We start from the raw sequence: 23,765 nt of genomic DNA on the forward strand, positions 1-23,765 counted from the left end.
AAAAATTTAAATAAAATGAAAATCAGAAGAACCACCCTAACTCCATAAATATGGCAGTTAAAGGGTTAAAATTTTGAGAAAATCATCTCCAATACAAACCCTTTCAAACATCTTATATTAATTTTATTTCTGTTTGGGGGAAGTTTTTATACGCAAACCAGACTATACCCTTTTAATATTAGAAAAATTTGAGAAGCAGTATTACTGGAAATTTAGAGAGAAAAATGTGCAATACACTGAGGTCCTTTTATGCGCGGTTTTTGTACGGAGTTTTTCAAAGTTATGCGGTTTTGAACGCGAATTTCCGATGTTACGCGGTTTTATTTTACGCGGATTTCCGAAGTTATGCGGTTTTCTTGTTTTGTCTTAGAAATGCATGAAACGTCAAGATCTGGTGATATCCTGATTTTTTTTTATGTCTACTCTGATACTAAGAGAATTTTCGATATTTCTCAAAAAAATTATTTTTTGACTTGCACCAGATCTTGTCATTTCATGCATTTCTAAGACATCAAACTTTCCAAGTTTTAAAATCAATTTTAAAAAAAATATATTCTTTGAGATTACACAAGATCGCGGATTTCAGAAGTAACGCGTTTTTGCATAGATTTATTAACGCGTTACTTGTTCCCGCGGTAAAAAAGACCTCAGTTGTAGTGGTTATAGTGACATGAAAGTTCGAAGCGATTGTACCTATTTTATATCCTTTGAGTCAATGTATTAAACAGAGATGACAGATCTCATTCTAGTTAATAGTTCTTCTATATGAGACGAAAGATGGGGCTAAGAGGATCAAGAGAACAGTTGTATTAAATAAAATCATTCTATGTATTTTTCCGAGAGATCAAACCATTTGGTTAATACGGCCATTGGAGGAAAAATGACCAATCTATGAGACCCGGCTGTTTTTCATCACGACAACGCTCGGCCACATGGATACATGCTCCGGTCAATGCCATTTGTTTCGATCAACAAAGAACATGCTTCTTATCATGCAGCTTTATTATTTCTTGTACTCTTGGTTTCATTCCGAAAAACTATAGCCGAATAACCATGTGAAATCGGTTCCCAAAGGGAATTCATAACGTTATACCATATTTAAAACAGTTTGGACTAGAAACCGTTTAACCAAGGTGGGTCTACTGATTTTCATTGCATTTAATTTTTAAAGCAACCGTTTCAGAGAAAATATTGAAAAAATGGGGTATATGGTATGTTTGAGGCATTATCCAAAAGGTTTATGATGTTTTTTTCAAACTTTTTGGAATTCAAAATTCTATTATTGAAGATACTTCAACATATTGAAACATATTTATACACACTTCCAATTTTCATACCATTAAGGATTTTTTAGTACAGGAAAGTGTTATAATATGCTCCCTTAAGAAAATATTGAGATATTTCCGAATGTGTTAATATTTTTTCCTCAAGAATAAGAGTATTTCATTGAAATACGACTGAGGAACATAATTTTCAACGATTCCGATAGAAGTGATGAGATTTCAATGATTCCGATAGAAGTATGCCACACAACAAAAGACATTTTGCTCCATAACAATGATGCATTATGCCACTTAAAATGTCCACAATGTGACTGTTTAGAGAATAAGAGTATATCAAAGAAATGGCGGATATAATGCTTATTCAGTCGAAGTAAAACCTTACATCGAAAGGCTGTCTAATGATGTTTTCAGTTTTTTTTTCATATTTTCCAGCAAACGATAACTGCCACACTTGCATAGCAGAACGATCCTAAGAAAAAATAGTGTCAGTTGTAAAGCTTTTGTTTAGAAAAGTCTTGAATGCTTAAAAAGGAAGGTGGCGTTTTGGCCAGCAGGGGGCTTTATAACACTTTATCCTAATTATTAAAACTTTTTCGGACACGTTGAAGTGCTCGGAATTTTCCCAATACCATGCGTCTCCATTACAATTCTATTGGAAGGAAACGCATGCTGTGTAACTACTAGCACTAAGCACCATGCGTTTGCTTCTAATAGAGTTTCAATGGAAACGCATGGTTGATTGTTTTTTGTTAAGTTTTGTTAACATGTTTAGTCGTCAACATTTAACCAAATATAAAACCGAAACACTTTTATTCATTCAAAAATAATGTATTTATAACAAAAAAAATCCAGAGTGCTACTAAAAACAGAGTTGTGAACAAATTTGTAGTTTACAAAATTTTTAAGCGATGTTTTCGAGAAATACATTTTCAAAGAATTTGATAAAACCTCTCCTTACAATGCCTTAAACATCCTTGATTTTTTATAATTTCTCAGTGAAGTGATTACTACAAAAATCAAATAAAATGCAAATCTATAGAACCATCCCGGATGAAACTAGAAACAGCTTATGATAAAAGTAACATTCTCTTTTCTGATAAGCCCTTTCATGTAAGTTGTTTCTACTCTTACTAAGCTTGATAATACATTCCAAAAACGTGCCTTCGTACGTTAAATGCCGTGGAAGTACACTGACTTTTATGAAACCAACTTAAAAAGTGGCATTATACTCGTATAGCAAATGCATTGAAGTGGCTCAAAAACCGATATGCTACGTACAAAGGAAAGCAATATGGTCGGATCTCAACCGACCTGTGACAGAGCCATGAAACACTCATGTGGACGACCTTACCAGCAGTGTTCGTAACCGCTAACTTGCCAGGCAGGGAGCATGGTGTTTTAATATTTACACCAATCGAATCAGAAACAAATATTGCATGGCAGTACGGTTTCATTTCCACAAGCCAAGTAATCATCATTCAGCGAAACCTATTTACCAACGCAGCCTGGTAGAATTTGATTAAACGCAGTTGAAGCGAATGAAAAAAAATAAATATCGGGGTACTACATTTCGATGCGGAACTTGGCCATCTATTTCAACAGACTTCCGTGACTAAACCCATACATACGATAACTAACCTTGTATTTTAAATCACCGACCTGGACCTGACAATAAATAAACGGAGAAAATACTTGCTCCATGAGCGAAAGGAAGCGAAAATGCGGTAAGTAATGAAGCAAAAGACCTTGGCACTTCAAGTTGTTCTCTTCTGGCTTGTTTGAGTCCTGACTGGAGTTATGAAATCCGTGTTTGATCTACATTTAATAAAGAACGCCTATTAAATATGTCAGCGTCTGAATTAATTAAATGCCATGAATAATGGAACAAAACAACACCCGTTCATCTGTCACAACTGTCAATTTCTCATCCAGTAAATAACAACGTAAACGATCGGAACAAAAAAAACTGTTTTCCTGCCATCCACTCAACACCGTGACACTTTGATACGACGAGCACGGATGAATGATTTATGATTCGTTCCTGGAGGAGGCGTTTGGTAAATCATCAGGTTCACCTGCTTTACGGCAAACAAAACACGAAGCGTTTGGACTGGATCGTGGTAAAACTATTTCAATTTTCCAATTGCTGGTAGGGTATCGAGAATCATACGAGGCTGTTAAACGATAAAAAACCGTTTTTGTGGCACCAAAGAGGCTAGTTAAAATAAAACTTTCCACCCGTGTGACCGTCGTTCTCGTAAAACAGAAGCCAGTGCAAAAAGTTAGGAAGCTGCCCTGCCGGTAATAAACCGTATAACCTATCTCACTGTTGGTCACTGGTACTTTAATATTCTGGATAAAAAGAGACAAAAGAAACATTTATTTTGCTGAAAGAATTTAGGCGAATAACAATTAACTCCGCAACCGATCGTTAATATTTTTGTTTCCGAAAGCAATTCAATATACTGGCTAAAATTAATTTGGGATGACAAGAAAGTAATGGTGGATTTTTACGATAAATGACGTTCGTTGGAGTTCTCTATCAGTGTTAGAGCTTTAAGCTCTAACATCTAGATAGAATTCAACAGGGAAAATTTCAGTCATGTTTTACAAATTTACTTGGAAAAACGAAAACAAATAGAGACAATACATCAAATTAACACCAAAGACAGCGTTTATACGTAACAAAAACTACCTATTTTCAAACAAATTATAGCTAGTTTTACACCCACAAATCACATCAAAGTCCGATAGTCATCAGAGGTAGATAGACAGCATTTATCACAAAACTAGCGTCCATTTCAAGCTGCTAAAATGGTATTCAGCACGAAACTATAGTCAACTTTTAAGCTAGATAGCGAATTTTGAAAAACAAAACACTCAGGATTGACGAGTCGCAATCGTTGCCGTTTTCCATCATGACAACGCTTGTCCACATACGTTTTTGGCTACTTGTCAAAAATTTATCAAACTGAATTGAGAGGTTATGTCACATCAATCTTATAGTCCCGATTTTGAAACTTTAGATACATATATGTTTCGTTCTGTTCAGAACTCTTCGAATGGTCAAACATTTGATTCAGACGAAGGTGGTAAACCACTTGATTCAGTTTTTCGTAAATTCGGCGCAATGAAGTCTTTGGAAAGGGGACGAGTATAGAGTGATGGGTAAGTCGATGCTTTTCACGTAACCCACCTGGGTTCGATTCCCAACCCCGCACATAAGGTCAGAAATTTTTTCTGACCCGAATAAACTTCTACAATTGAAACAAAAAAAGTCTGGAAGATTTTTTTTTTCAAAAAATCGTATTGTTTGTGAGTTTACATTTATTTAAATTGTATTTGTCCGAGTACTTCAACTTTATTGTGAAGTTCAGTGCATTTTCATTATCAATTCATTATTAATTTTCGAGATATGATTTTTTGAAATTTCGCGTTTTCAAAAAAGAGCCTTTTTTTAACAGTCTATACTGTAAAATCTAATAAAGATACAAAAATTCGTCCAAGACATGAAATGTGCGTCTTTTCCTTAGCTTTCAAATAAGCGATTCCATAAAACAACCTTTAAAGTTAATATAATGAAAATAGTTAATAATTAATAAACAAATAAAAAAAATTCAAACTTGGGCCTAATTTTTTTCTTTTTGCCTTTCTCATATAGAAAGGTTATGTAATCACTGTGAAAACCGACTTTTGAACCGAGGCCCGGAGGGCCGAGTGTCATATACCATTCGACTCAGTTCGTCGAGTACGCAAAATGTCTGTGCGTGTGTATGTGTGTGTGTGTATGTGTGTGTGTATGTGCGTATGTGTGTATGTAACGTTTTTTTGCACTAACTTTTCTCGGAGATGGCTGAACCGATTTTTACAAACTTAGATTCAAATGAAAGGTCTTGTGGTCCCATACAAAATTCCTGAAAATCATTTGGATCCGACTTCCGGTTCCGGAGTTATGGGGTAAAATGTGCAAAAAATTGTGAAAATAAGTGCACTAACTTTTCTCAGAGATGGCTGTACCGATTTTCACAAACTTAGATTCAAATTAATGGTCTTGAGGTCCCATAAAAAATTCCTGAATATTATTTGGATCCAACTTCTGGTTCGGGAGTTATGGGGTAAAATGTGTAAAAAAATGAAAATATGTTTTCTAATTTTTCTCATAGATGGCGCGACCGATTTTCACAAACTTAGGTTCAAATGAAAGGTCCTGTGGTCCCATACGTAATTCCTGAATTCCATGCGGATCCGACTTCCGGATCCGGAAATATAGGGTAAAGTGTGTTAAAAGTTGTATACCATCACTGAAAATGGGGAAAAACCAAGGGGAGAGTCGCTTAACACAAACTATAAACACGTGATATTCTGTGAGTCTAAGTGTGCCACGCTGTTCCCCATGAAACAACTACTTGTCAAAACTGAGCCCTTTGTGTGCCGCAACTGTGCAACTGTATGAAAATGAATGTGCCAATATTGATAAATGCGCCAACGCATTGTGTTAATGTGTGATTGGCACATTGTTCTAAGCGTCCTCCCCTTGGGAAATACCTTAAAAAATTTTCTAAATCGACCTCAAATGTTTTGTTAGTTTTTATCAGTAAACGGTCAAACAAACCGATTTCGGTTATTCTTTTAAGAATCGAAGAAAATTATTTTGAAGAATACCACAGTATTAGATATGATAGTATGATTGATATGAGAAAGGCATCATTACACCACTAGGTGGATTAAAACAGGTTTTTTTTTGTTGAAAAAAGAAGCCTTAGGGGTTTAACTGAATCTTGGCAAAGTTTCATAGTGGAAAGATCAATACTTTCGGAGCAGTGAATTTTTCAATTACGACCCGCACGCACAGAGTAAGACAAATTACGTCACATGGATTATAAGAAACAAATAAACAAAGGAAACAATGTGTTTTGTCGGTTACGTCACATATACCATCACATCTCCGGAACCTGAAGTGACAGTCGTTTGATTTTGAAAATTGATCCAGAATTCAAGGGAAGCTTTCAAACGAACCTAGGCGTGTTTTAAATCGGCACAGCCATCTCCGAGAAAATTGAGCAGCAAAAAGCAACGCGTTTTGTCGCTTACGTCACTCATACCATTATATCTGCGGAACCGGAAGTGCCAGCCATTTGATCTTCGAGCTTCATTCACTTCGATTTTCATATAAAATGGCTCAGAACTCGGTTAATCACCCAGAAAACATAACTAGGGGAGACCGAGACTAAGTCTGAATATCTTTTAAACCAGCTAAGATAAGATATTCAATTTTAAATCAGAAATTATTTCGATCAATGGAACGACATTTTAAACTCGCTTTCGTGTGACAGACAAACATCTATTAGCTGGCGTCAATCGAGCTCGTGTCAAAACGGGTACACTTTTACAAGTATTTTGATTCAATTTATAGATTTTTTGGGTCCATTAGATTTCTTTGCATTGTAACGACGGTGTGGTGAGTGGTTTTAAAAGTTTGTGTCGTGCTAAATCCAAATCTAAAATTTTATTTAAAATAAAATTATTGTTGTGTTTTGATTTTATAAATCGAATGAGCAACAAATTGGGGGTTAAAACGGATACATCATTTTCGACTTGAAATTCTTAACGGATTCTTGAAAGATACCTAAATTTTGATATAATTTATTCGGTTGGTCACTTCATCGCGAATTTGGAAATTGTAGCTTAAGATTGAAGTTTCATCACAACGGTATAGATAACTTGGATCAAAATCTAGATGCAACTTTTTTTTCAATTATAGAGGTTTCAACCTTAAGGTCATTCGCCTCTTCGGACCAGAAAAACTTTCTGAGCCTATGTGCGGGGGTTGGGAATCGAACCCAGGCGGGCTGCGTGAAAGGCATCGACTTACCCATCACACTATACCCGTCTCCATAGTTGTGACTCGATCAGAAAGCCATATCAGAGTTATAATAAAATTGTAGCTCATTGTGATATTTATTCCAAAAAAAAAACATATATTCAAAATGTACAGTGTACTATTTGAATTGTTCAAAAATTTATAAAACTATGATCAAACAATTTTGCTTCTTAAATATTCTAGTGAAATTATAATTATTGAACAATAATTTTTACATGAAAATAATCTTAGATATAATCTGATACAACCAATCCAAATGTTTCATATAAAATCTTGATATTTTACCAACTATCCATAGTGAATTTATATCAAATTCAAATAGGTTTGTTATTATTTTTAATATCAAAGTTTAATACAGATTTGAATGGGAATGGGTGTGGTCCGGCTTAGCCCCCTTTTCCCCTATTATTATTGTTTGATCAAATGTTGATGATTTGGTTTTATTTGATCATTAAAATGACTTACCGACAAATTTAGATGAAAAATTTGTTTCTGAAAGTTTTTGTAAAATGACAGTTTTAGTCGCTTTCTTTACAAAAACATACTATTGTGTGTCAAAGAATCATATTGGGAAGAAACTATCATAGATCTCAGTTAATACAATACATTTCCAAAGCAAAGTCCGATATGGTATGTCACCTTTTGTTTCGACACATTTTGCAGCCAATTCCAAGCGTACAGAACCATTGCATGGCTGGTGCTACGATTCTACTGACGCTAAGAATCCTTCCAGGTCTGGGCTCGAATATACTACAACTGACAATATCGTAGAAACTAAACCAGTTGATAAATTTGTGTGTCAGCAATTATTCTAAAGCTTATGACAAATAGTTTGACTAGCGACGAGGCGTTTTCACACGTGGCGTTTCACAAAACTTCAACGATTCCCGCATTTTATGTGCATCTTTTGAGAAGAAAATTTGACTGATTTTTTCTAACAGGTGTCAACTAAAATTTTGGAATTTTTTCGAGGCCTGTATGCTCAACAACAAACGAACTCAGAGAAAAATAAGAGTGTGTATGTGTTAGCTCTCTCTATCCTCTTTCTGTTAGTATTTTCTGTTTTGTTTATGCTTGCTCAGTTTTGCTCAAAATGCCGTCGAAACAAGAAGTATTTCGCGAGCGCGTTGTACAGTTCTACGAACTGCACAGAAATCTCGGCAAACAGTAACAATACGGTACAACATTTTAAAATCAAAAATGTTGCGGCTTCGACAGTTTACAATATCTTAAGATGCCAATCAACTGCTCGTAAGGAAGGTAGTGGAAGACCAGCCAAAATTATGAACGCGAACGGACTTCGTTCTCTTTCTCGTGCCTTCAACAAAAAGGATTCACTGAGCCAACGGGATGCCGCAAAAAAATTCAACTGTTCTCACCAGTACATCTGCAAAACGTTGAAAAGAGTCGGAATAAAGTACCGAAAGAAGACACGAGCCCCGGAATATACTGACGCACAGATTTCAACGCTGAATTCCCAATGCCGCTGGTTGATTAAAAATTTTTCAGGAAAAAGTTTTGTTTTGGACGACGAATGTTACTTCCCTCTTTCGAAGACGCAGATTCCCGGAAACGATCGATACTATTCAACGGATAGTTCTATTGCACCTCCGAACATAAAATATAGGTTTAAACATAAGTTTAAACAGAAAGTGATGCTGTACATTGCCATTTCCGAGCAAGGCATTTCTAAGGCAAGGTTCAAGCCATCTGGGTTGGCAATCAATCAAGATGTGTACCAGAACGAATGTTTGAAGAAAATTTTGATCCCGTTTCTTCAAAAACATCATGCTGATGGACAATACGTGTTTTGGCCGGATGAAGCGTCATCGCATTACGCCAAAAAAACACAATCGTTCCTGAATACCCATTCGATCTCATTTGTATCCAAAAACCACAACCCGACAAATCTGCCTCAGTGTCGCCCATTCGAAGATTTCTTCGGGGTCTTGAGCTGCTTGGTATATAATAATAACTGGAGAGCCACGAATTGCTAACAGTTGATTGATAGAATCAAGAGATGCATTCGCAAAGTTGACATGAAGGCCGTACAACGCTCCTGTTCTGACATCAAACGGAAGCTTCGCCGAACATCCGATTACGGACCGTTTTCAAATGTTCACTAATTTTTTTTCAACAATGGACAATGTATGTTTAATTTCAATCAATCAGATCATCTTCAAGTATGTTTGTCTTTTTTTGACAGCTTGAGAAAAAATTCCAAAATTTTAGTTGCCACCCGTTAAGTGTGTAGTTTTGAGTTATAGAGGTAACTGCTTGTACTGAACGCTTACGATATAAACAGAAAATTGATAACTATCCATGGATAGATTGTATGTTTTGGAAAATAGATTAACTGAGTTCTGAGCCATTTTATATGAAAATCGAAGTGAATGAAGTTCGAAGATCAAATGGCAGACACTTCCGGTTTGGAAGATATTATGGTATAAGTGACGTAAGCGACAAAACGCGTTGTCTTTTCACCGCTCAACTTTTTCAGAGATGACTGAGCAAATTTTAACAATCCTACACACTTAAAAAAAACCTGTGATTTTACATTTTATTGGATGCACATAAATTGTATCGTCGCAGTTCACGCAAATTTACGTCGAAAAACATTTAATATTGTGTCTAAGACTCCATGACATGAAATTCATTGAAATAAAAAAAGTATACTGATAGCAACCACCGCGACTTGAACCGAGAATCATTGGATCGCAAGTACGTCTGTTAATCGACTGAGTCACAGAAGCATGTATCTGCTTGGCTGGTAAAAGGTGCATTTAAATTTATACAGTCGAACCTGCTAGCAGAACGCAAGTTACAGTCGAAACCAGTAAAATTCAAGCTCATCTAACATTAAGTCATTACAAATAAAATTTTCCGTCATTTGACAAATTAAGTCTTTAAGAATTACATCGTATGAGGGATTAAGTCACTTGTAAAATACAAATTTTTTTGGAGTGTAGACTCACGTGAATGGCACAATTGAGTTGTGGATCAAGCTCGAAGATGAAAAGGCTGATACTTCCGATTCCAAAGATACAATAGTATAAGTGACGTAACCGACCAAACGCATTGTTTTTTACCGTTCAATTTTTTCAGAGATGCCGATTTTAATAAGTCTAGGCTCGTTTCCCGTTATCCCGGGTTGGCGGTTCCATGCATAGGACGCTGGTCTTACAAGCCAGCTGTCGTATGTTCGAGCCTCTAACAGGAAGGATTCTTAATGTCAGTAGGATCCATAGTACTAGTAATGCAATGATTCTCCGCGAAAGGAATGTAATGCCAAGACTTTGCTTTGCTCGTTTGAAAGCAACTATACAGTTTTGGATCAAGTTTGAAGATTAAATGGAAGTCACTTCCGATCCCGAAGATATAATAGTATAAGTGACGTAAACGTCTAACCGCACATTTTTCATCAGCTGAATTTTCTAGAAGATGACTTAAAGAATTTCGATAAACTTAGGTTTATTTGAAAGCTAGTAATGACAATTAAATTTTAAAGGGTTATGGCGAACATTTCCGGTTCGAGAGATGTATTAATATATGTGACGTAACCGACAAATCTCAGTATTATTTAATGCAATAAAATTCCTCTAAGATAAAATAATCACTTTCAAAAGACTTAGACTTGTTTGAAAGCTACTATTAGATTATTTGATAAGCCCGCAAGACTAATGGCCGAAAGAAAGAGGAAGACATTATTACATCACTAGGTGGATTAAGAAGGAGTTTTGAAAACATTCCCTGCGTTGCTTACAATAACCGTCAAAATGGTGAGAACCTTGATTCCATCCCCACTCTAGTATAAGTTTCCAATAACAACAATCATCAAAGTAGGAAAACAAGATGAACAAATTCCACTGAACCGTAAGCCGGTTTACTGACAGGAACACACATCGGTACCGCTTAGTCACAAAAGAACGTTTCTAAAAATTCTACTCCATACACCATTCGGCATTGAATTCGTACCGGAGCCTACGTTCCGTGAAAGCACGTGCAATTCGCTTGACAAACTTCTCGGATACATCGCAGATCAAAGGCCCTGGTTTTATTTTCCTTGGCGTTGGCGGATATTACCGGGTGGTAGTCAACCAGGAAGCATCGATAGCAGAATGCAAACGTAGAGGAGGAGAAGTAAAAGAAGAAAAAAAAACGTAGCAAGCGAAAACAGGGATTCAAAGTCAACCGAGAGCTCGTATGCGCACCAAACTGGATTTTATCACAGGGGACGGGAGGATTTTCCGGAATGAAAATTAGTGAAAATAGAAATGATGCTAAAAATAGCACCTCAAGCAAATACTTCCTACTTCGGGGAAGTGGTGCGGGAAAAAAACGGGACGGTGGATGCGGGTGGGGGTTCTACGGGATTTCGACAAATAAATGGCGATAGAAAAGATAATGAAGATATTCAATATAGATATTTCAACAAGCAAAACTTGTTCCACGTACCGGTTTGGCATTCCTTTTCTGTTTTAGCATTTTCCCGTCATGAAAAACTGTCCCACCATAGACACGCAACTTCCCTTCAAAAACTCGCTGCCTTTCGGGAGCAGCTGCTCGGAAGCGCGATGTCTGTGAGTTCGCGTGGGGTTGCAGTTGGACAAAAACCAATCAAGCCGTATCTTCTACGTTCGATTTTGCTGCTGGTTTCCCCTGAAGCGGACACGGAATTTTCCGTGTTGTGCGTGTGCGGGTGTGAGTCGGAGTTAGAATTTCATCTGTCGGTTTGGTTTGTTATTTATCTACAAAGTGATACAGCCTCAAACGATCGATGGGGTTGCGCATTGCTCCGCTATGAGTGAATACAATTTATACTGCTGGGTGTATGATAATTAATTTTAAAGTTTTCCTTTTTTCGCTTTTCTGCTCTACTCTTCTTTCCCCTTCCGCTCGTCGGGTTGACCTGCTGCTATTTCTTTTTTTTCTGCACAAACTTTCTTCGTCGGTATACTTTAGTGAAGAGCTGGAATTGTTTTGTTTATCATCCACGGATCTACGCACGCTATTTCACAATCACAAGAAACGTCGAATCGACTTGTGGGGGGGCGAAACAGAACAGCTGGGAAAATTCCCGAACCACTTGAAGCAATAATTCAATATTGCTGTGTTCCACGCGCTGAGTTTATCGGAACTTATTTTTTACGTTTCACCTTTCCTCATAGTAGGATGTGTTTTTTTCTATTTAACGATATACACTTTTTTTTCTTTCTTTCGGCAGCAGCTCGCTAAACACAATTCCTACGCAGCGCACTATTTGATTTCGTATTTTTCTTTCCCAAATTCCCTTTAAAGCACGAGCCTTCCGGACATTGAAAATACATCGAAGAGAACATCAAGAAAATAATATTTTGCTGTCGGTGGTGCAGCAATAAAATTCACAGCCAAACACACACACAATAATATGTAAATTGCCACCGAATTTTCCATTCCGATTTCCACTCGCTGAAATATTGCCGCATCGACAGAACGGCGAGTCTATTTTTTTTTCTTTTCTCGTCAAACAACAACTTTTTCAACATAGAAGCGATATTCACATAACTGCACTTCGGGGAATACACGGACACAGAGACACATATTTATTGGAATCTGAAAAAGAACGAAAAAAGAAACAGAAATAATATACACCTACATACAGCAAGAATGAACACATCAAAATGTTCGTCTGAATTAATCGTTGTGCAGAACAAAACTAAATAACTACAAAATTCAACATGCAGATGATTTCATACTACTACTAGTCTTTATCTAAAATACATAGGCCTAAGCAATTGGGCTTCACTGTACCGGAAGCTTTCGAATTTCATGCGAAAAATAACATCAAATAACTTCAATTACGGTCTGACGAAGCACATGGAGGATGTGAATCCTAATCCCTCCCAATGCACAGTGGGAAAAAATAGATCAAAAACGCTATTCTATTCAGGCAAGATATAGTTGACCCAAAAACATTGTTTTTTGTCGTAAATACGACTTACTTCACTATGGGGCGCTTTTCAAAATTTACCCTCTGAGAGAGTGAGAAGTTTTTGATCGTGAATATCTCTTGTTGTATCTAACGAATCAACATAAGTTTTTCTACATGCCATCAGAAATATGATCACAATTTTATGATAAAATTTTCAGTTGTGTGACATAATCTCAAACAATTCAAAATTGAACTTTTCTGAAATGTTTGGTTTAAACCAGTATCAAAGAGGATAATTCATAAGGCGCGTTTGCCTTTCTCGTATTTTTAAAGCTCATAGCTCAGTGATCTGTGAAAGGATTTATATAATATAACTACCAACAGAATAAAAAATTTTCAACTTAAACGTGTATAGAAACATCATTGAACTATTTCGAAAGTACACTATTGAAAAACCTGTCTCATTTGACCCATGTCAACACCAGCCAATCAGAACGCATTCTGAGGAAGAGAACTAAATATCTACTGCTGTACAACAAATCGTTCGAGAAAAATGTTCCGAACAGTGCTTATTATCGTAGTGAGTTCCACAATTTGGTCCTTCTGAAAGGCAGGAATGAATCCCGTACAGCATCCTGATAGTTTCATTCAATTATATGCAAATCCAAAATGAAATAATCGACATTAAAATTCTATATGCTGCTATTTTAAGGCCGTTAGGACCGCCCATTAGTAAAAAAGCTACAAACGAAATCACGTAAAAAGAAACCTCCTAACAAAAAGTGGATCAGTTTGGATTCTATCGCCCCTGCAAGCAAATGCACTGTGTGTCGTTTGCAAAGCTAGTTTCGCTTCCGACAAGAGCGATTACGTCACAGCTGCCAGTTGTTTGCATTGGTAAAAAAAAACAACGAAAAGAGGACAACGGTGGGGAGCATCACACAAAATCAGCCGTTCTAATGGCTCTAAAAGTTTTCCAAAGAACTATTAGGATTTCTTGCTCGCAAATCGAAGGTAAATATCCTCAGTTTAGTGCAAATCTAGAACTGTTTGATTAGAATTGTGCATTTTTCGCTGTGTGAAATTCACAGTAATCGAAATCAAGTGAAGCCCTCTTTGTTTTTGCGAAAAATGTGAAAAAAGGGAATGCTTGCATAATTCATACAATTGCTCAACTAATTGATATTCGGAAGTGTTAAGGAACATGTCAGTTGTTTTCGTATTCACGACATCCAGTTATGTCTCTGACATTACCCACCCACTTTTTTGTTTAAAATGGCTTGCAAAATCTAGTCTACGTACAGTCTGTTACATAAGAGCGTGGTCACGATTACTCGCGATCGGTAAAGTGGAATGGTGTGATTATTTTTCTTAACACAGAGGGCAGTAGTATCCTTCATGCAATGCGAGAATATATGTGCTGAATATTGTTTACAATTCGATTCGAGCATTTTTCCAAAATGAGTACCGCGTACACTTCGCGCTTCGAAGCAGTTTTTTTATGCTCGCGCCCGAAAGGTCCCAAAATTACCCATGCTGCCGCGGCGAAATACATGCAAAAGTCGAAACAGTTTGTGAGTAAGTGGGTGAATCGTTTTGAAGAGGTGAAAAATGTCGACGACTTTCCAAATCGCAGTTCTGTCGGTGTATTGTCGGAAAAAGACTAAAATGGGATTCGTGACCTGTTTTTGAAGAATTCGACATCAAATTTGCGCAAAGGGGCTTCAAAATTGACCAAAAAAGGTTTAAATATATCGTACGGAACTGTTCGCAAACATTTGATCGCAAATAATTTGAAATTTCTAAGTACTTTGCAAAAACCGATGTAGAGTGAAAAACATGTGCAAACACGTCTTGAATGGGCCATGGTGTCGGGACCTTGGATTGGCCCTCTCAGTCGCCCGATGCCAATCCAATTGAGAACGTTTGGGCTCAAATGAAGATGAAACTTGGGAAAAACCGACCACACAATTTGTTCGTCAAATTCACAAAATTTTGAGGTCGTTTTCAGAAGAATACGCGCAAAATCTCGCTCAAAGTATGCCTCGAAGGTGTCAAGCCATTATTAACGCTACAGGGGATAACTTGCTGTTAATGTATTTGCATGCAAGTTTTTGATCTAATAAAACAATATTCAAAATTATTTTCGTATTGAGTCTTTTCAGTTTCTCACAACAGTAACCACGCTCTTATGTAACAGACTGTAATAAAGAATACTCATGGAACGTTTACCTGTAGCTCCCTTTTTATACTAGATTGCGTTCAATTTCAATAAAAAATATACTAAAGATGGAGTGGTCAGTGATTTAATATGTACCATCAAAATACGACCCGGGGAAGGGCAGAGCGTGATGGGTAAGATCATCGCCTTTCACGCAGTCCACCTGGGTTCAATTCTCAATCCCGCACATAGAGTCAGGAAAATTTTCTGACCCGAGAAGCAAACGACCTTAAGGTTAGAACCATAACTATAATCGAAATAAAAAATACGACCCCTCGTTGACATTGGTTCACTGGCATAAATTTATATGGAACTGTAGCTTTTTATTTTAATGTTGCTAAGCAAAACTTAGTTTGATTTTCTTGTCAATATTTCTCAGAACCAGAGTTGCCAGGTTATTTTTTCAAATTGTTTTTATCTGACTCAAAATATTATCTGGATTTGTCTGAGTCTGCTATATACAAGCAATTTTTGATCAGGCTTCATTTTCAGTGAGCAAAATAAAAAAAGGCCTCACCCTCCTATCGTATAGAGGCCAAAGCCGTAAAGATCTGGCGAGATCTGACAAAATCTAGGAAAATCTGGGAAAATTTGGAAAATATGGCAAAAGATCTGGTTAGTATGAGTGTCTGGCGAAGCGAGAAAAATCTGGCGCTTGCCTGATAAATCTGGCAACCTTGTAACGCTGCTCAGAATTGTCACCGTTTCCTAATGAATTTATCTATACTTATTGCGATTCGTTGTAATCAGCGTTGCCAGGTTGCCAGATTGGTCCAAATAAATTGTTGAGTTTTGATAGATTTTTGAAAAAATAACCAGGCAACTCTGGTTGTAATTTACTCTTAAATTTGTTGCAAAATTATATCTTAAACGAAAATACATAATATTTTTTATGGTGCTGAATGCTTGCAAGATCTGAATAAAACAGTTTGAAAGCATTTGCCATAATTCGATTTTAGAAAAAGGGCAAAGGACAAAAATCATTTGTTGGTACCATGATTAAAAATCATGAGACATGCCTTTTCAAGAAATTTCATGAGCAAAATGATGGAAATGAAAATTTGCATGGTATATTAATTACACAGAAAGAAATTATGAATTCTACAGGTGACATAATTCTTCAAACGATACAATTCATAACTACTTAACTTCTCAAATGACACAATATTCCATTCGTGCATAAATTTACTGGCTCCGAGTGTTATTTGCACTCGGTTAGCAAGTGAGACAGTATGAAATATACATGCACGATTTACCAGCCAAGCAGATATGTGCTTCTGTGACTCAGTCGACTAACTGGTGTGCTTTGTGATCTAATGTTTCTCGGTTCAAGTCGCGTTGTTGATGTCGATCTTTTGATTTTCATTCCTTTCGTTTTAAAGCCATGTAATTTTCATTTCACACAATTTTACATGTTCTTGAATATGTGCATCTGATAAGATGTAAAATCACAAAAAAATTTCGACCTGTGTATTGTTCATGATATCAATCATTTTGATCATGGAAACATGCCGCATTTTTTATGACAGACATGTTTCATGATTTAAATAATTTTTAGTCATGGTACCGGCGAAGGATTTTTATCCGTATGTTGTAAACGAACACAGTTCGAAAAAGTCTTGTGATTTTACATAGTTTAAGATGCACCCAAATGGAGCATCGTGTTTCATACAGATTTTTTTTATATTCAAAAACATGTAAAATTGTGTGATTTGAAACTTGCAGGAATTTGATATCGAATGAGAAAAAAAAACAAAAGATCGATAGCAACAGTGGCGCACTTGAACCGAGAAACATTAGATCACAATGCACGTCAGTTAGTCGACTGAGCCACAGAAGCCCATATCAGCTTGATGGACAATTGATCCATATAAATCCATACAGCGGCACTTGGTACAGTTTTTGCAATGACTAAGTGAAAACATATATTGGAGAAGCCAAATGAATGAAAAACTTTACAGAAAAGATGATTTTTCGGAAAAAGATACGCTCAGAGACAGGAGCGTTCAAACATCTCCTCTGTTCATCAAACACTAGTCTTCTCGCTCTATTCTTATTTTCCGCTCAAGTACTGATTAGGAGAGTGTATTTATAATCGCTTGTCACCGAAACCCTCCCCCTATATACGCACCTGGCCACGAAGATTTTCCGTCAAATTGCTACTGCCATTGAGACGATCATTCAACACTTAGAACAGAGTTTTGGACAAATCATTTTTCGTCATGAATACGACTCACTTTACTGCGGGGCGTTTTTTTTTTTTGAAAATTTAGCCTGTACAAGAATGGGAAGAACTCAATCGAGAATATCTCTTGTTGTATTTTTCGCAGTAGCATAATTTTTTCTCCATATCATCGGACATTTGGTCAGCAATTTATGATAAAATTTTCAATAGTATGGGATAACCACAACTAATTTAAAATTGAAATTTTCAAAAATGTTTGGTATGAACAAGCAATGAGATGAAATTCACTGCCAAAATAAGACGCGTAAAACTTCAACCGCATGAATTGAACGAATCATCGCACAATGCGCACTATCGCACTATATACGCAATATTTTAAGAGGTTGAATGAGTATGAATAAGTATTTTAATTGACTAACATGAGGAAGACACATTTGTGCATATTGTTTAGGACAGTCAATTTGGTCATTCAAACAACAATGCTCTTATAATTGATTTTCTCACCTATTGTGAAGTAGTTCATATTTTGTTACAGATCAAAACCTTTAGCATGAAGAGAATACTTCACTGATTCCAACTATGTACACCCAAACCTCCGCTTACGAACGCTTTTTTACGTTACGTAATACGTAATAATCTTTTTTAACAAACCAAAGCCCAAATAACGTAAACTTTTTTTTCAAACCTACACAGAAAGAAATTATGAATTTTACAGCTGACATAATTCTACAAACGATACAATTCATAACTATACACTCTAAAAAAAATTGAATTCTACAGGTGACGTAATCTCTCATACGATGTAATTCATAAAGACCTAATTTGTCAAATGACGGAAAATTTTATTTGTAATGACTTAATGTTAGATAAGCTTGAATTTTACTGGTTTCGACTGTAACTTGTGTTCTGCTAGCAGGTGCGACTGTATGAATTTAAATGCACCTTTTACCGGCCAAGCGGATGCATGCTTCTGTGGCTCAGTCGATTATCAGACGAACTTGCGATCCAATGATTCTCGGTTCAAGTCGCGGTAGGATTGGTATTCCTACAAAATTCTTTTTTTTTATTTCAATGAATTTCATGTCATGGAGTTTTAGACACAATATTAAATGTTCTTCCACGTATATTTGCGTGAATTGCGACGCTCCATTTATGTGCATCTAATAAGATGTAAAAAATTTTAGGTGTGTACTTAACTTCTCAAATGATGCAATATTCCATTCGTGCAGAAATTTACTGTCTCCGAGTGTAATTTGCACTCGGTTAGCAAGTAAGACTGTAAGAACTTATATGCACGATTTACCAGCCAAGCAGATATGTGCTTCTGTGGCTCAGACGGCTAACTGGTGTGCTTTGTGATCTAATGTTTTTCGGATCAAGTCGCGTTGTTGCTGTCGATCTTTTGATTTCTATTCCATTCGTTTTAAAGCCATGTAATTTTCAAATCACACAATTTTACATGTTCTTGAATATAAATTTGTGTGAAATATGACGCTCCATTTATGTGCATCTGATAAGATGTAAAATCACAAGAATTTTTCGAACTGTGTACTTCGTAAGAAGAGGTTTTGGGATACAATGAAAACGATTTCCGGCTCATTTAAATTGAAGAGTAGATTCCAGGAAATTATGTTTGAGGTATTTTGGAAATCCAAGATGGCGACTTCTGGCTTTTTCATATTCATTGAAAACCCTTACAAGATGGATATTTTCGGAACAAGATTGATAAGTAGATGTAGGAAAACGATGTTTGATGTGGTTTTGAAAATCAAGATGGCGACTTCCGGTTTTTTGATATTCATTGAAAACTCTTACAATATGGATTTTTTCGGAACAGGCTTTATGAGTAGATGTCGGAAAACGATGTTTGAGGGGTTCTGAAATTCAAGATGGGGACTACCGGTTTCTCGATATTCCTTGATCCCTTACAATATGAGTGTTTTCGGAACGGGATTTATAAGTAGATGTAGGAAAACGATGTTTGATGTGGTTTTGAAAATTAAGATGGCAACTTCCGGTTTTTTATATTCATTGAAAACCATTACAATAAGGGTATTTTCGGAACGGGATTGATAAGTAGATGTAGGAAAACGATGTTTGATGTGGTTCCGAAAACCAAGATGGCTACTTCCGGTTTTTTTAATATTTATTGAAAACTCTTACAAGATGGTTTTTTTTTTCGAAACGAGATTGATAATTAGATGTCGGAAAACGATGTTTGAGGTGGTTCTGAAATCCAATATGACAACTTCCGGTTCATTGGTATTCCTTGAAAACCCTTACAATATGGATATTTTCGGAACGGGCTTGATGAGTAGATGTCGGAAAACGATGTTTGAGGGGTTCTGAAATTCAAGATGGGGACTTCCGGTTTCTCGATATTCCTTGATCCCTTACAATATGAGTGTTTTCGGAACGGGATTTATAAGTAGATGTAGGAAAACGAAGTTTGATGTGGTTTTGAAAATTAAGATGGCAACTTCCGGTTTTTTTATATTCATTGAAAACTCTTACAAGATGGGTTTTTTTAGGAACGGGATTGATGAGTAGATGTCGTAAAACGATGTTTGAGGGGGTTCTGAAATTCAAGATGACGACTTCCGGTTTCTTGATATTCCTTAAAAACCATTATAATATGGGTATTTCGGAACGGGATTGATAAGTAGATGTCGGAAAACGATGTTGGAGGTGGTTCTGAAATTCAAGATGGGGACTTCCGGTTTCTTGATATTCATTGAAAACCCTTACAATATGGGGTTTTTCGGAACGGGATTGATGAGTAGATGTCGGAAAACGATGTTTGAGGGGGTTCTGAAATTCAAGATGCGACTTCCGAGTTCTTGATATTCCTGAAATAATTTATATTACAAGTTTGTGGATATTATTTCACATCGCAATAAAATTCGTATCATATGATTAAAATTTAGGCGGGTTTGACAAGCAAGTTATCCACCTAGTCATATTAATTTCCAAATTAGATTCAGAAATCCTAGGTGGTTAAAAATTTCAATCCTAGTTGGATTTTTCAATTTATGAATGAATTTGAACATTGCATTTTCGATTTAATCGGTCTTGTTCCCTACAAAACCCCTCGTGCTCTCGTGTGTTCCTCCCCCAATTGTACCGTTACAATTATGCAAGTGACGCATTGAAAGTTTGAAAAATTTACACAATTTATCAACTAGTACGTGCGATTATCGATATTCGCATGGAAAAAGCATGCCAGTTTTATTATTATTCACGTCATCCAGTTATGTCTCTGACATTACTCTTCCGCCGTTTTCTTCTGATTGTTACAGTTACTTTTCGAAGTAAAGACAGAAAACGAACGAAATTGGTGAGCAGTACTTTGACAAGTGCATATGAATGACGAACAAACCCACAGGTCCCAAAACGAGAGGGAAACGTAGAACGCTTTCACGTGTAATTTTCGATCAAACTCAATATTCAAAGCTCCTCCGGAGAAATGTTTTTTGATGGGTTTTCAGTTTGTTGAATTTGCGATAGGTATGGCGGAACAGAAATACTCCCATACCAGTATCAAATAAACAAATGCAAATCATCTCTCCTCTCGACAAGCTCGGAAGCTCCAGCTTGTACTTTAGCTAACAAATTCCGATTGCATCGAAACGATGCGATTGGAAGCGGCATCTAGAATATGGTATCCTATTTTCATTCCGACTCGGCCAGGGCAGATGCTACCGGCAAGCAGATTCCTATTCAAGAGCACACTAGTTCTAGCAGACAGATTCGCAACCGGAGTAAATAGCGCGGAAAACCATTCGGTTTTGAATTGTATTTTATTGTGCGGAGTGGGAATCAAATAGAATTCCTAATAACATCTGCCATTGAAGTGGTCGATGAGGAAAGAACTCTTGGAAACGTAGTCAACTGAAGGGTAATTGTTACCGCATTGGAATTTGAGCAGTTACTGAAGCCAGTACAGGAAAAATTTCATCGTTATAATGGCGAACTAGTAGAAAATACAGCATGGCCGCATTTACTGACCAGAAAAACGGTCAACAACTACTTGCAGCATGCCATCAGTTACGGAAACTGTCAAAGCAAATACAATAAATAGAAGGCACCTAGTGTCACTTTTTTCGTATATAACATATTTGCCCGACAATTCTCGTCGGATTTTTTCTACAAATCTAATATAAACTGTCTGCTGATTCCAATAAATACAATACAATACCATTCGAATGAAATCGTTGCTCTCGGAAACGGTTCAATGTATTAAAATGATGTCCTAGAAGAAGTAGTAGGAAATCCATTGGGAGTGCCCACATACACTGAAAAACCAAATTGAATATTTTTCAAGAATAAGAAAATTAACGAACAAAATTAAACTGTTTTAATCCACCTAGTGGTGTGGTGATGCCTTTTTCATATTACTCATAAAATTATAAATATTGCTGTGGAATTCTAAAAACAACTGTTCATTGAATGGGAACAGGAAAGTTTGTTCGAACGTAATCTAGCAAAATCTACAAATCAAAACACCGCATATAGCTCCGGAACCGGAAGTAGTAACCACCACAAATTCGTAAGAAACCGTAAGGCTTTTCCTTTGAATCGATAAGTTTGGAAAAATCGATATGGCCATCTTGAAGAAAGGTGAGTGAGAAACTTTTTGCAGTTTTATGACTGCTATTTCCAATACTTCCGAAACCGGATTTCGAGGACCGGATTAACCCAAGTTGGTTGGTTTACCAGCAACAAATGTGATCAAAAATTGGAACAATTTTGAACCTCGTTAAAAATAATGTTTCCAGCTTTTACTTCGTTGCTTTAGAAGGCGGTATAAATTTTTTAACGCTTACCCAGTAGACCCGAATTGAGTTTCTATGTCAACAAACTAACAAGTTCTGCTAACTAGAAACATTTACCAGTCAGTTTTATGTGATTTGCGCCTATTTTTGAACATCGTTAGTGAAAAAATACTCATGAAATTGGAAATTTTTTACTTATCACGCTTTAGTTCCAGAATCGAAAATCGGATCCGAAGGAACTGTTCAAGAAATTTTTGAAGAACTACACGATCCCTTTCATTTGAATCTAAGTTTTTGAAAATCAGTTAAGTCGTTTCCGAGAAAATTGAGTGCATAGTTTTACCTTAATTTTCACATATTACCACGTAACTCCAAAACCGACTGCTGAATTTGAATGAAATTTAATAGGCTATGGGACCATAAGGCCTTTCATTTGAATCTTAGTTTGTGAATATCGGTTCAGCCATTCCTGAAAAAAGAGAGTGCACATTTTTGTCACACACATACACACACATTTCTCAGTTCGCCGAGCTAAGTCGAATGGTATATGACATTCGGCAATCAATGCCTCGGTTAAAAAGTCTGTTTTGACATTCAGCAGATCAAAAGTAACAAAATTTATCATGGTGATTAAAAGGTGAGATAACTAAGTGCCCACGTGTTCCTATCTCATGCCTTCCCGTGTATCTATGATGAGATTTGACCAATAGAACAGCGTCGACTGGGTGTTATCGCCTTCTGCCTTAGTAGCAGAATGAAAGGGTACGAATTGGTTTGTATGTAATAATTCATTCGAAACGCGAGAATTATTAAAAAATCTTTCAAATAGATCAAGTATTTCGCCTTCAGTTCGGTTTCACATCTCATCCAAGTCAGTCGATAAACCAAAACCGCTCACGTTCGGGACAGAAGAAACCAAGTACAGTATTGTGTAGTAAACAATAGAACGATCTCGAAATGAGTGAACCAAACGAACAAAAGTTACCGCCGGTACGAAAGAATAAAATTATTGTTGACTTCAGACAGTGCAAAATTACGAGAACTTGAAGGTTTCCTTAAGGAGCAAATGCATCTTGACATTAAACGTGTGCATTTACTTCAATGCAATAAGACCAATAATGTTGTTTATATCCAGTTCTCTAAAGAGTTGGATGCAATTCAATTCGCTAAAGACAATAACAATGTGCACTATGTGGAACATGAAAATATCAAGTACAACATTCCAGTATATAGAAGTGCGTGTGCATGATCTTCCCTCAAGCGTCATCGATCCTTATATTCGCAAAACCATGTCCCAACACGGAGTGATTCTCTCTATCGAAAAAGAAAAGTGGAAAAACTTTTTCCCCGGTATTCTAAATGGCGTACGTTTGTTACGCATGCGCTTGAAGAGGCCTACATCTTCCTAAGTGACTTTCGGTCAGGATACAAGAATCCCGTGCAAATCACTTGTTACCTATGACAATCAGATGGCCACATGTCAATATTGTCAAAAAGCTGTTCACTGCG

At 36.6% G+C, this 23,765-nt stretch overlaps 1 protein-coding gene across 6 annotated transcripts in view; it reads right to left on the minus strand.

Moving 5' to 3' along the window:
- Nucleotides 1–23,765, minus strand: part of LOC131435438 (transient receptor potential cation channel trpm) — a 394,002-nt gene that overhangs the window by 337,918 nt on the left and 32,319 nt on the right. For 4 of the 6 annotated variants that reach the window (XM_058603325.1, XM_058603327.1, XM_058603322.1 and 1 more), the window contains exon 2: nucleotides 11,620–12,756. The exons of the other annotated variants lie outside the window; for them this stretch is intronic. In XM_058603325.1, coding sequence (XP_058459308.1) covers nucleotides 11,620–11,649 — 30 coding nt within the window. In that variant the 5' untranslated portion in view covers nucleotides 11,650–12,756. The remainder of the gene's footprint in view (nucleotides 1–11,619; nucleotides 12,757–23,765) is intronic. 6 annotated transcript variants of the gene reach the window in all.

Source organism: Malaya genurostris, chromosome 3 (genome assembly GCF_030247185.1).
Source record: "Malaya genurostris strain Urasoe2022 chromosome 3, Malgen_1.1, whole genome shotgun sequence".
NCBI lineage: Eukaryota > Metazoa > Arthropoda > Insecta > Diptera > Culicidae > Malaya > Malaya genurostris.